Here is a 12800-nt window from a genome sequence, read left to right as displayed (position 1 = left end):
ACAACCTGCCCTTCACTAAACGGTGTTGACTATCCCTAATCAACTCATTCCTTTCCAGATGATTATAAATCCTATTTCTAATAACCTTTTCCAACACTTTACCCACACCCGAAGTAAGGCTTACTTGTCCATAATTTCCAGGGTTGTCTCTACTGCCCTTCTTGAACAAGGGACAACATTTGCTCTCCTCCAGACTTCTGAAACTATTCCTATCGACAATGACGACACAAAGATCAAAGCCCTGCAATCTCTGCCCTGGCTTCCCAGAGAATCAGAGGATAAATCCCATCTGACCCAGGGGTCTTATCTATTTTCAGATCTTCCAAAGTTGCTAAAACCTCCTCTTTGTCAACCTAAATCCCATCTAATCCTATAGCCTATATCTCTGTAATCTCACTCACATTGCCCTTTTCCAATGTGAATACTAGCGAAAAGTATTCATTAAGTGCTTCCCCATGTCCTCAGATTCCACAAACAACTTCCCACTACTATCTTTGATTGGCCCTAATCTTACTCTAGTCATTCTTTTATTCCTGATATACCTATTGAAGGCTTTAGGATTTGCCTTGATCCTATCCGCCAACTTCTCATGTCCCCTCCTGGCTTCTCTTAGCCCTCTCTATAGATCTTTTCTGGCTAACTTATAACTCTCAAGCTCCCTAACTGAACCTTCACACCTCGTCTTCACATAGACCTTCTTCTTTCTCTTTAAAAGAGCTTCAACTTCTTTAGTAAAGCCATGGCTTCATTTCCTGACCACTTCCTCCCTGACTGACAGGTACATACTGATCAACGGCCCACAGTAGCTGTTCCTTGAATAAGCTCCACATTTCAATTGTGCCCATCCCCCGCAGTTTCCTTCCCCATCCTATGCTTCCTAAATCTTGCCTAATCGCATCATAATTGCCTTTCCCCCAGTTAGACTGCTTTCCCTGCGGTATGCACCTATCCCTGCCCATTGCTATTGTAAACATAACCGAATTGTGGTCACTATCGCCAAAGTGCTGTCCTACCTCCAAATCTAACACCTTGTCGGGTTCATTCCCCAGTCCCAAATTCAATACGGCATCGCCCCTTGTTGGCCTGTCTAGATACTGTGTCTGGAAACCCTCCTGCACCCATCGAACAAAAACTGACCCAGCTAAACTACTTGAGCTATAGTATTCCCAGTCAATATTGGGGAAGTTAAAGTCCTTGATAACAACTACGCTGTTACTCTTGCTCCTATCAGGAATCATCTTATGTCCTTATGTCAGGGTGGAATAGCATGCCTGCATAGTGAGAATGAGAAATAGATGCTCCACTCTGATCCAAACCCCTGTAATCACAGCTTCATGGTACAAATTCCCAGAGAGGAATGTTATTAAATGTGAGGACATTCTAACAAAGGAGAATGGCATTGAGCTCTCACTTTGTTCCCTGTTATGTGATAGACCTCTGCAATGTGGTTTGTGTGTGAAATCTCGCTGCGTGTGTTCAGTAGGTAAGAAGGAACACATATCATATCGGAGACAAAGACAGGGACCAACACTGTCAAAACAGAAAACAATGAATGATGAAGCAACATAATCTCTCGGCCTCAGGCGATATGTCACTTTCGAGAGTGTGGTGCTGGAAAAGCACAGCAGGTCAGGCAGCATCCGATGAGCAGGTGAGTCGATGTTTCGGGCAAAACTCTTTCATCAGGATTCCTGATGAAGGGCTTTTGCCTGAAAAGTCGATTCTCCTGCTCCTCGGATGCTGCCTGACCTGCTGTGCTTTTCCAGCACCACACTCCCGACTCTAATCTCCAGCGTCTGCAGTCCTCACTGATGTGACACTTTGGCAACCTTTTGGCTTCGGGGTTTTTGAATCAATGTTTACAGAGGAGTGTGACTAAGGTTTTTTCAGTTTTTTAAAACAATCTTCTTATGTGAGACAGGGATGTCTCTATGTAACTGGATCACTCGATCCAGTTTGTGTCACAAATCCCAGGAATGACATGCACTCACTCTCCCAAATGGTTATGGATGTTGGGAACAGTGGGAATTCTCCAGCGATTAGTTGAGTTTGTGAGGCAAGAGTGGCCAAAGGGAAATGGAGGTTTAGTGCCAGATAGGATTGCGGGGCACGCCAGCCAATTGCATGACCCAACAGACAAGAGGAGCTGAATGACCTCTTTTCTTTTCACTCAATTCTTACCATCTGATCCCAGGCAATCCGCAGACTTGTTCCAGCTCCTCCTCCATCTTATTGCACCAGTACTTCAACAGCAGCCTGCAGATGTTACCTCCGGGCTCTCCCTGTAGGAGAATGCAGGGATATTGTGATATGTTTCACGTGTGTCGTCTGGTCAATGATGACGGGCCCATCGCCAAACTCGGAAAAGCCATCTTCAAGCCGAAAGACTTTGAAGGCATTTCAGACTGGATGAAGGTGGGGTGTTTGAAAGGATGATGCTGTATTTAAAAGTTCACATCAATATTATATCTTTGTTCTGCATGTTCTATCATTTGTCATCTTCCATTATAAATGACTGTGCCTCCATCAGGAATTAGAATTATCTATTTAAACTTGTCATGTGATGGTACTCTGCTGTGCCCCAGAGGTAAGGGATTGTAGCTAAAATAGTAACTACAAAATTGTCATTAAATACGCGTCACCTTCGAGAAATTAATGGGCGGCACGGTGGCACAGTGGTTAGCACTGCTGCCTCACAGCGCCAGAGACCCGGGTTCAATTCCCGCCTCAGGCGACTGACTGTGTAGAGTTTGCACGTTCTCCCCGTGTCTGCGTGGGTTTCCTCCGGGTGCTCCGGTTTCCTCCCACAGTCACAAAGATGTGCAGGGCCAGGTGAATTGGCCATGCTAAATTGCCCGTAGTGTTAGGTAAGGGGTAAATGTAGGGGTATGGGTGGGTTTCGCTTCGGCGGGTCGGTGTGGACTTGTTGGGCCGAAGGGCCTGTTTCCACACTGTAATGTAATGTAATCTAATCTAATCTAAAATTTGGAAAGTTTGTTGGACAACAGAGATTCGTCTGCAGCAGTTTGGCAATAAGTCAGCACAGCACTGCCCCTGGTGGGTGAGTGTAATTACAGTGTGACATGTTTACATACATTATCAATGCAGGCATAGGAATTGTGAAGGGGAATATCTTATTTTTAAATAGATATTTTTATTGAAAATTTAACATATTTTTACAAATTTACAAATAAAAAAACCCAAGTATAAACATTGATATACAATTAAATCTTAAATAAAGAATAACCAAAATTTATCAAACAAAAAAAAGATAACGAGAGAAAAAAAACAAAACTCAACTAACTACTAATCTAACCTACAACTAACCAGAGTGTATAATTAAGTCTCTTACATTAGAATTAGAATTAGAATTAAAATTCTTTGAAGAGGTGACAAGTAGGTTAGACCAGGGAAACCCAGTGGATGTGGTCTATCCAAAAGGCCTTTGATAAGGTGCCACACGGGAGGCTGCTGAGCAAGGTGAGGGCCCATTGTGTTTGAGGTGAGCTACTCGTATGGATTGAGGATTGGCTGTCTGACAGAAGGCAGAGAGTTGGGATAAAAGGTTCTTTTTCGGAATGGCAGCCGGTGACAAACGGTGTCCCGCAGGGTTCAGTGTTGGGGCCGCAGCTGTTCACGTTATATATTAATGATCTGGATGAAGGCACTGGGGGCATTCTAGCGAAGCTTGCCAATGATACGAAGTTAGGAGGACAGGCAGGTAGTACTGAGGAAGTGGGGAGGCTGCAGAAGGATCGCGACAGTTTGGAAGAGTGGTCCAGGAAATGGCTGATGGAATTCAATGTGAGCAAATGCGAGGTCTTGCACTTTGGAAAAAAGAATACAAGCATGGACTACTTTCTAAACCGCCCGAGGCTGGAATCAAATCTGGGACCCCGGTGCTGAGAGGCAGCAGTGCTAACCACTGAGCCACCATGCCACCCCATTGTTATTTAAGTTTTTCTATTGAGAATAGAGAAAATTTCCATTCTATCTCATAATTGGGATTGTATTCATTGGAGTTTAGAAGATTAAGGGGAGATCTATTAGAAACTTACAAGATAATACATGGCTTGGAGAGGGTGGACGCTAGGAAATTGTTTCTGTTAGGCGAGGAGACTAGGACCCGTGGACACAGCCTTAGAATTAGATGGGGTAAATTCAGAACAGAAATGCTGAGACATTTCTTCAGCCAGAGAGTGGTGGGCCTGTGGAATTCATTGCTGCAGAGTGCAGTGGAGGCTGGGACGCTAAATGTCTTCAAGGCAGAAATTGATAAATTCTTGATGTCACAAGGAATTAAGGGCTACGGGGAGAATGCGGGTAAGTGGAGTTGAAATGCCCATCAGCCATGATTGAATGGCGGAGTGGACTCGATGGGCCGAATGGCCTTACATCCACTCCTATGTCTTATGGTCTTATCTAATGACCTTCCATTGCCTGTGCCACACACTCCACTCATTACAGCCAATCCCAAAGGTCTGCCCCAGTGAAATGACACCTTCAGGCTTGATTGGATTAGTGCCTTTGGGAATGTTGATAATTGGATAAGAGGCAAGTTGCAGCAAAACATTTGCTGTACAACAGCTTAGCCTCCCTTTGATCAGCTATTATCACTGATAAAATGCAAATTGTTTGAGACTTATCAGATCAAAGCATTCACCAGATCAAAAAAATAACGCAGAAATCCAGCATTGTTAGTGGTATATAAGGAAGCCATTTGATCCCTTACCCCTTCACTGGGATCATTTCACTTGCTCACTCGGAACAAGCAATGTTGAATTAATAATGTCAGTCACAATCTCTTCATTTACGTCGCGTCTACATGCTGAGCAGGTTGGCTTCTGCCTCTTTTCTGTTTGTTAGTTGGAATTGGAAAGAGAAAAAAGAGCCTTATTTTTAGACCGCTTTACACAATGCGGCAATTTGAATTTAATACAAAGCTGGCCCAATGGTGACCAAGTAACAATGGTGGATTGTCAATGGAACCTGTCTCATTCGATAATGTCCTACTGGGCTTTACTTTCAAAGTTGTTTCACCGCGGCTGAAGTGGTGTGTGGAGAGTTACCTCACTGCGGTTTACTTCCTCTCTTACAGGCTTATTGGTGGGCCATTCTGTTAGCAATTCTCACCCTTGTAGCGTTAATGTCAAGCACGGTGTTTATATTTGGCAAGACGCTGGATGGCATGCCAGGTAGTATTAATCTCATTTACGCATCGATAAACCTTACAATGTGACTGCTGTGTACAGCCAGGGCTCATACGGGGAATGCAGGGTTAATCATTGGAGCCTGATTTCTGGGTAGGGTTAAAAGTACTCAAAATGCATTAAAACAAAGAGCATTCACTCCCCCAAAATCCTTGGGGGTTGGGGGGGGGGGGGGGTGGTGGTGGCATAGGGTTGGTAGGCATTGTGCACATTGGTACAAAGGACAGAGTGACGCAGGTAGATATAGTGATGACATCCTGCAGAGTGATTGTAGAGAGCTAGGGAAAAGGATAAAAGACAGTGGTAATATCCAGTTTACTTCCAGTTCTCCGTGCTAGTGAGGGTAAGAATAGGAGGATATGGCAGATGAAAGGGTGGCTAAAGAATTGGTGCAGGGGCAGAGATCTTTGGATTACTGGGATCTTTTATTGTGCAACGTGGCGTGTTCAGGAAGGACGGGTTGTACCTGAGACTTAAATGCACTTAAACTTGGCGAATCTACGACCGTTGCAGGCAAAGCATTCCATACCCTTACTACTCTCTGAGTAAAGAAACTACCTCTGACATCTGTCTTATATCTATCACCCCTCAATTTAAAGTTGTGTTCCCTCGTGTTTGCCGTCCCCATACTTGGAAAAAGGCTCTCCCTGTCCACCCTATCTAACCCTCTGATTATTTTGTTTGTCTCTATTAAGTCACCTCCCAACCTTTATCTCTCTAACGAGAACAGTCTCAAGGCCCTCAGCCTTTCCTCGTAAGACATTCCTTCCATACCAGACAACATCCGAGTAAATCTCCTCTGCACCCTTTCCAAAGCTTCCACATTCTTCTTATAATGTGGTGACCAGAACTGTACACAATATTCCAAGTGCGGCCGCACCAGAGTTTTGTACAGCTGCAGCATAACCTCATGGTTCCGGAACTTGATCCCTCTATTAATAAAGGCCAAAGCGCTGTATGCCTTCCTAACAACCCTGTCAACCAGGGTGGCAACTTTCAAGGATCTGTGTACCTGGACACCGAGATCTCTCTGCTCATCTACACTACCAAGAATCTTACCATTAGCCCAGTACTTTGCATTCCGGTTACTCCGACCAAAGTGAATCACCTCACAGTTGTCCACATTAAACTCCATTTGCCACCTCTCAGCCCAGCTCTGCAGCTTATCTATGTCTCTCTGTAACCTACAACATCCTTCGTCACTATCCACAACTCCACCGACCTTAGTGTCGTCTGCAAATTTACTAACCCACCCTTCTACACCCTCATCCAGGTCATTTATAAAAATGACGAACAGCAGTGGACCCAACATCGGTAGTAGATTCGCCTTGTGGGTACACCGCTAGTAACTGGACTCAAGGATGAACATTTCCCATCAACCACCACCCTCTGTCTTCTTTCAGCAAGCCAATTACTGATCCAAATTGCTATATCTCCCACAATCCCATTCCTCCGCATTTTGTACAATACCTTACTGTGGGGAACCTTATCGAATGCCTTGCTGAAATCCATATACACCACATCAACCGGTTTACTCTCATCTACCTGTTTGGTCACCTTAGTGAAGTGGCGAGTTCCTTACAAATGAATGTGGAATCTCTAGCTTAAGGCTGCATATACTCATAAACTGCTGTTTTGGGTGGAATGAAATGGATGCAATTCTAATGAACAGTGTGTCAATTGTGAAATTTGAATCTGAGATTGAGATCTGAAATGCTGTGAAAAGAGTAATAATCGCCTGGTTAGCATCTTCCAGTTTTGTTTACAGAGGAACCATGATTATCTGAATGAGATTAGATTAGATTCCCTACAGTGTGGAAACAGACCCTTCGGCCCAACCAGTCCACACCGACCTGCCGAACAGTGATCTACCCAGACCCATTTCCCTCTGACTAATGCACCTAACACTACAGGCAATTTAGCATGGCCAATTCACCTGACCTGCACATCTGTTTACTGCAACTTTTTCACACGTTCCACCTTTACCTCAGGACAATGTTGGCGAGATTATCTGGGGAAAGGGGGTTTTAGGGTACACCCCTGTGTCAAACTCCAGGGAAAGTGTGGGGGGAGAGCGAGAGGGTGGACGGTCAGTCATTTGGAGTCGGTGCCTGGGCTCCCATCGATGTCCAGGACTGTTCTCTGCAGCATTTCAAAAAAGCCGAGTTCACTCTTAATCACTGTAAACACAGTAGACGCGATCAGTGTTAGAAACACGTCTTTGATGGAATGTTTCTATCGGGACCTTCAGATCTTCTTTGGATAAGCCAAAGTTTGGATAATTGATATTCAGATAATCAAGGTTCCTCTGTGTACGTAATGGAAACGCATTAACATTACCTCACCAATCTGTTTTGGCTGATGGCATTTTATGTGGAAAGGAGTGTACCAATTATTCTGAAAAACTCATGTTTGTTTCTTTCAAATAATTTCAGTTCTGTGGGCCTAAGGTATTAATGCTTTCCTTGTGCTCTTTAATGGAAGGTTGGTCATTTTGATAGAATTGATGACAGTTTCTAACTCTGCTTCTGTGAGTCTTAATATTCCGTCTGTCAACTCAAATACAAAAGTTAATGTCAGTCTGCTACTGCGACATTTCATACGGGTTTGTGAGAATGCAAAAAGAGCCCCTGAAAATCGACTTGAGAAAATCTCAAGAAGAGCCCTGTTTCCAAGGATATGAGGGGGAGAGTTTTAGGGGAGATGGGGAGATGAGGGGGTAGGAAATAAGATGAGATAATTACTGGAATACAAAGTTCATTCAAAGTCAACCGAATAGATGCAACATGAATATGAACCAAGACTAGGCCCATATACAGGCCAGGTCCTGATAAAGACCAGACACAGACCAAATCAGGCTAGGCCAAGACTGAGGCCTGGCCCAAACCTAGGCCAGGCCCAGGTGAAAACCCGACTCAGACCAGGCCAAGACCGAGGCCTGGTCCAAACTCAGGACAAGCCCAGATGAAGGCCAAATCCCAGGCCAGGCCCAGGTGAAGGCCCAAGCACCAACTCAGGCCTGGACCAAGGTTCAAACCCTGCCCTGTGCCCTGAGCCCTGAGCCCAGAATTGAAGCTGCTGAAGCTGAGACTGGGCCTCACTACCACCTGGATCTAGGCTAAGCTTCCGATTGACAATTCAGCAGGAGTAGCCATTTCTTTTACCTAATCTTGGGTGGGAGATCGATTCTCCTTGGAACTGTGAGGAGATCTACTCTGTAAAGGTGTGAGACACTGTGAGGCAGACCCACAAGCCATTGGGAGAAGAGTGCTCTGCGAATTAGAAATACCCAATCAGGCAGAAGGGAATTGTAATGGCCGTGTAGGACATGACTGTGCTGGAATCGTCAAACAGGTGAAAGGTTCAATCACTGGCCTAGAGCCTGTTGTATTTGTGGCATTGATTCCAAACCAGGTCACCTTTCCTTTCAGATAGTTATGTGGCATCACCACATGTGATGTTCCTGTACAAAGAAACCTCAGTAATGCCTTTGACAAGGTCCCTCACGGCAGGCTGGTACAAAAGGTGAGGCACATGGTATCAGGGGTGAGCTGGCAAGATGGATACAGAACTGGTTTAGTCATAGGAGCCAGGGAGTAGCGGGGGAAGATTGCTTTTCAGAATGGAAGGCTGTGACTGGTGACATTCCACAGGGATCAATGCTGGGATCTCTGCTGTTCATGATCTACTTAAATGATTTGGAGGAAAACATATCTCTCACTGGGAACTTATTTCAAGGTTTGGAACTTGGTGGAACCCCTCGGTAAGAGCTGGCAGAGCAGTGGGTGGGTGTTGGGGAGAGCGAGGGACTGAGAGATTGGGGCACTTGGCAGCCATTGCTACACAGGAACCTGTGACCCCAACATCTTAACACAGGGTCCTGACTGCCTACTCTAGAAATGGCTGCAGTATGTTGTCTTCAATCTGTCAGTTCCATGCGAGTAATGTACTGTGTGCACAGACTATACGTGCAAGTCAGGGCACCACGGTAGCTCAATGGTTAACACTGCCACTTCATGGCACTCGCTCCCCAGGCTAGATTCCACCCTCAAGGCAACTGTCTGTGTGGGGTTTGCTGATTCTCCCCGTGTCTGCGTGGGTTTCCTCCGGGTGCTCCGGTTTCCTCCCACAGTTCAAAGATGATGTGGAGGTGCCAGTGTTGGACTGGGGTGGACAAGGTCAGAAGTCACACGATGCTAAGCTTTCAGAGTGTAGTCCCTTTACCTGCTACCATGTGACTTCTGGCCTCGTCCAAAGACGTGCAGGTTAGGGTGGATTGGCCATGCTAAATTACCCATAGTGCCCAGGGATGTGCATGTTAGGGTGGATTGGCCGTGCTAAATTGTCCCATAGTGCCCAGGGTTGCACAGGTTAGGGTGGATTGGCCATGCTAAATTACCCATAGTGCCCAGGGATGTGCAGGTTAGGGTGGACTGGCCATGCTAAATTACCCATAATGTACAGGGATGTGCAGGTTAGGGTGAATTGGCCATGCTAAATTACTGAGGACAAAGTGAGGTCTGCAGATGCTGGAGATCAGAGCTGAAAATGTGTTGCTGGAAAAGCGCAGCAGGTCAGGCAGCATCCAGGGAACAGGAGAATCGACGTTTCGGGCATAGGGTGGATTGGCCATGCTAAATTACCCATAGTGTCCAGGGATGTGCAGGTTAGGGTGGACTGGCCATGCTAAATTACCCATAATGTACAGGGATGTGCAGTTTAGGGCGGATTGGCCATGCTAAATTACCCATAGTGTACAGGGATGTGTAGGTTAGGGCGGATTGGCCATGCTAAATTACCTATAGTGCCCAGGGATGTGCAGGTTAGCGTGGATTGGCCATGCTAAATTACCCATAGTGCCCAGTGATGTGCAGGTTAGGGTTGACTGGCCATGCTAAATTACCCATAGTGCTCAAGATATGCAGGCTGGGTAGGTTAGCCATGGGAAATACAGAATTACAAGGATAAGGGAGTGGGTCTGAGTGGGATGCTCTTTGGAGGGTTGATGTGGACTCGATGGGCCGAGTGGACTGCTTCTACACCACAGAGATTCTACATCTATAATATGTAAACAGTTAGTGTTTAAATAAACTCCAAGATATTTAACTCACGTGAACCCTGACTTCAAGATATCTGTAACATGGGCTGGCCTGGAGGAAATCACCAAGAGGGCCTGGTGACAGGGCTGTATCCTGATGGAAAGGAAAGAACAGTCTAGTCATACGTTCAGCATCAATGATTGCGGTTAACTAATGGATGTCCTCTTTTCGTTTCTCTTCTGCAGCTCAGCCAGAACAAGAAGACAATTCCTAAAGTGTTGCAGGCAAAGTTCAGGGGTGCAGCTTCCAAAACCAGCTGGAGTCAGTGAGACTGCACTGTCACCCTGCCTCCTCAAACACACTGTCCCCTTTGAGAGGGCATTGATCTCACAGTGAACCCCGTGAACAAGGAGAGTATCTCCCATGGCTGATATCGAACAACTTACACAGCTCTACCTTCCCTACCTGTCGCTGGTTTCATTCATAAAATTAAAGATCAGCTTAATTTTAAATGTAACTGGAAATTATCCTGCGTTCTTTCTTCATTAAACAATATCTCAGCAGAGGCCATTGTCAAGGTGATAATGCTTTCCTGACTGACCTCGGACAGCAGTGACTTCAGACTGTGAAAGGGGGTGCTTTTATTAATGTCTGTGTTGGATATTCTCTCTGGTATAAAATCAGGAATGAAACATCACCAGCAAAACTCCAAATCCAGAACAAGACAACTCCATTGTAAATTTGGACCCAGGCCACTCAGGACTGAGATGTTTCCACACTGAGAACATCTGTCCTGAAGGTATTCCTTGTTGGTCTGATTATAGAGAGAGCTGCCCTTTAAAACACGTACTTTTTCATGTAATGCGGGAGCAGCAGAAAAGTCAGCATTTCTCTCCTGACTTGCTCTAGCAATTCTCCAGCCCAGGACATTGGTGCCCCTGTAGTTTAGATTACATTACAGTGTGGAAACAGGCCCTTCGGCCCAACAAGTCCACACTGACCCGCCGAAGCGCAACCCACCCATACCCCTACATTTACCCCTTACCTAACACCACGGGCAACTTAGCATGGTCAATCCACCTGACTTGCACATCTTTGGACTGTGGGAGGAAACCGGAGCACCCGGAGGAAACCCACGCAGACACGGGGAGAACGTGCAAACTCCACACAGTCAGTTGCCTGAGGCGGGAATTGAACCTGGGTCTCTGGCGCTGTGAGGCAGCAGTGCTAACCACTGTGCCACCGTGCCACCCCAAACTGCAGCCATCACCTTTGTACAGGTCCCACCTTCCCCAGAAGGTACGCCAATGATCCACAGCCCTCCGTCCTGCACCAGCCCCTGCAGCCACGTGTTTAGCTGCACTCGCTCCCTGTTCCTGGCCTCACTAGCATGTGGCGCTGGCAGTAATCCTGAGATTACTGCTCTGCTCATCTTCCTTATTAGCTTCCAACCTAACTCCCTGAAATCACTTTTCAGGTCCTCATCCCTTTTCCTAGCTCTGTCATTGGTCCCAATGTGCGCCACGACTTCTGACTGCTCACCCTCCCCCGTCAGAATCCTGTAGACTCGATCAGAGACATCCTAGACCCTGGCGCCTGGGAGGCAACCTACCTGCCAGGAGTCCCTTTGGGACCACAGAATCTCCTGTCTACTCCTCTAACTACTGAGTCCCCAACCACTAGCGCTTTTCTATGCTGCCCCCTTCCTTTCTGAGCCACAGGGCCAGGCTCAGTGCCACCAAGGCTTTCCCCTGGTAGGTCATCTACCACACACCCCCCCCCCCCCCCAACAGTATCCAAAATGTCTGCCTGTTCCCCTCCCGTCCCCCGACTGTAACCCAGCTGCCTTCTTCCTGCCCCTGAGGTTGTTGCTGGATGTCAGATGAAAGGTTCACACTTAGAGCCTCCATCTGGGCTTGACTCCATCTTGTGAGCGGTCACGCTGGGGGGGGAGCAGATATCCTTCGCCACACTGGGCAGGGTGGGTCCTCAGGCAGGCCAGTTCCTGGGTAGAGACTGGTGCTGGCTGGAACCTGGGTGAGGGATTCCCACAGAGACTGCCCCGGAACTCTCTACAAGGGCAGCCCGTGCCAACAGGCCCTCACGCAGAGCAATGGGCACCGAGTCTCCCTGGGACTGTCCAAATCCTTCCGTTATCGATAAACCCACTGGGGAGACGGGGTATTTGTGCTGTTCCTTGATGGGGACTGGAAGAGGGCATTATTTCTGCACCCTCTTTTCCTGTTTCCTGCAGATTAATCAGCTGGCAAATCTGTGTTGCAAAGGGGATGTGGGTGTCCCAGTCCAGGCTTCTCTTAAGATAAACTTGCAGGTTGAGTCAGCAATCAGGAAGGGAAATACAATGTTGTCATTCATCTTGAGAGGGCTAGAATATCAAAGCAGGGATTTACTTCTGAGCCTTTATGAGGCTCTGGTCAGACCACATTTAGAGCATTGAGAGGAATTTTGAGCTCCATACCAGAGAAGGATGTACTGGCCCTGGAGCGAGGCCAGAGCAGATTCTCGTAAATAATCCCAGAATGAAAAGCTT

The 12800-nt window shown here is 46.6% G+C and overlaps 1 protein-coding gene across 1 annotated transcript; it reads left to right on the top strand.

The window, feature by feature from the left end:
- Nucleotides 1-1966: 1966 nt before the first annotated feature.
- LOC122547435 (disintegrin and metalloproteinase domain-containing protein 10-like) lies at nt 1967-10807 on the top strand. The gene is made up of 3 exons (XM_043686057.1): nt 1967-2415; nt 5099-5195; nt 10495-10807. The coding sequence occupies exons 1-3, from the start codon at nt 2263-2265 to the stop codon at nt 10521-10523; spliced, it is 279 nt and encodes a 92-aa protein (XP_043541992.1). The 5' UTR covers nt 1967-2262; the 3' UTR covers nt 10524-10807.
- Nucleotides 10808-12800: the final 1993 nt, after the last annotated feature.

Source organism: Chiloscyllium plagiosum, unplaced genomic scaffold (genome assembly GCF_004010195.1).
Source record: "Chiloscyllium plagiosum isolate BGI_BamShark_2017 unplaced genomic scaffold, ASM401019v2 scaf_2848, whole genome shotgun sequence".
Taxonomy (NCBI): domain Eukaryota; kingdom Metazoa; phylum Chordata; class Chondrichthyes; order Orectolobiformes; family Hemiscylliidae; genus Chiloscyllium; species Chiloscyllium plagiosum.
This window is presented reverse-complemented; position numbering and strand designations above follow the sequence as displayed.

Coding starts and splice junctions, on each gene's coding strand:
- LOC122547435 (XM_043686057.1), top strand. CDS start 2,263: ATGTTACCTCCGGGCTCTCCCTGTAGGAGAATGCAGGGATATTGTGAT. Junction 2,416..5,098: donor GCATTTCAGACTGGATGAAG/GTGGGGTGTTTG, acceptor CCTCTCTTACAG/GCTTATTGGTGGGCCATTCT. Junction 5,196..10,494: donor GACGCTGGATGGCATGCCAG/GTAGTATTAATC, acceptor TCTCTTCTGCAG/CTCAGCCAGAACAAGAAGAC.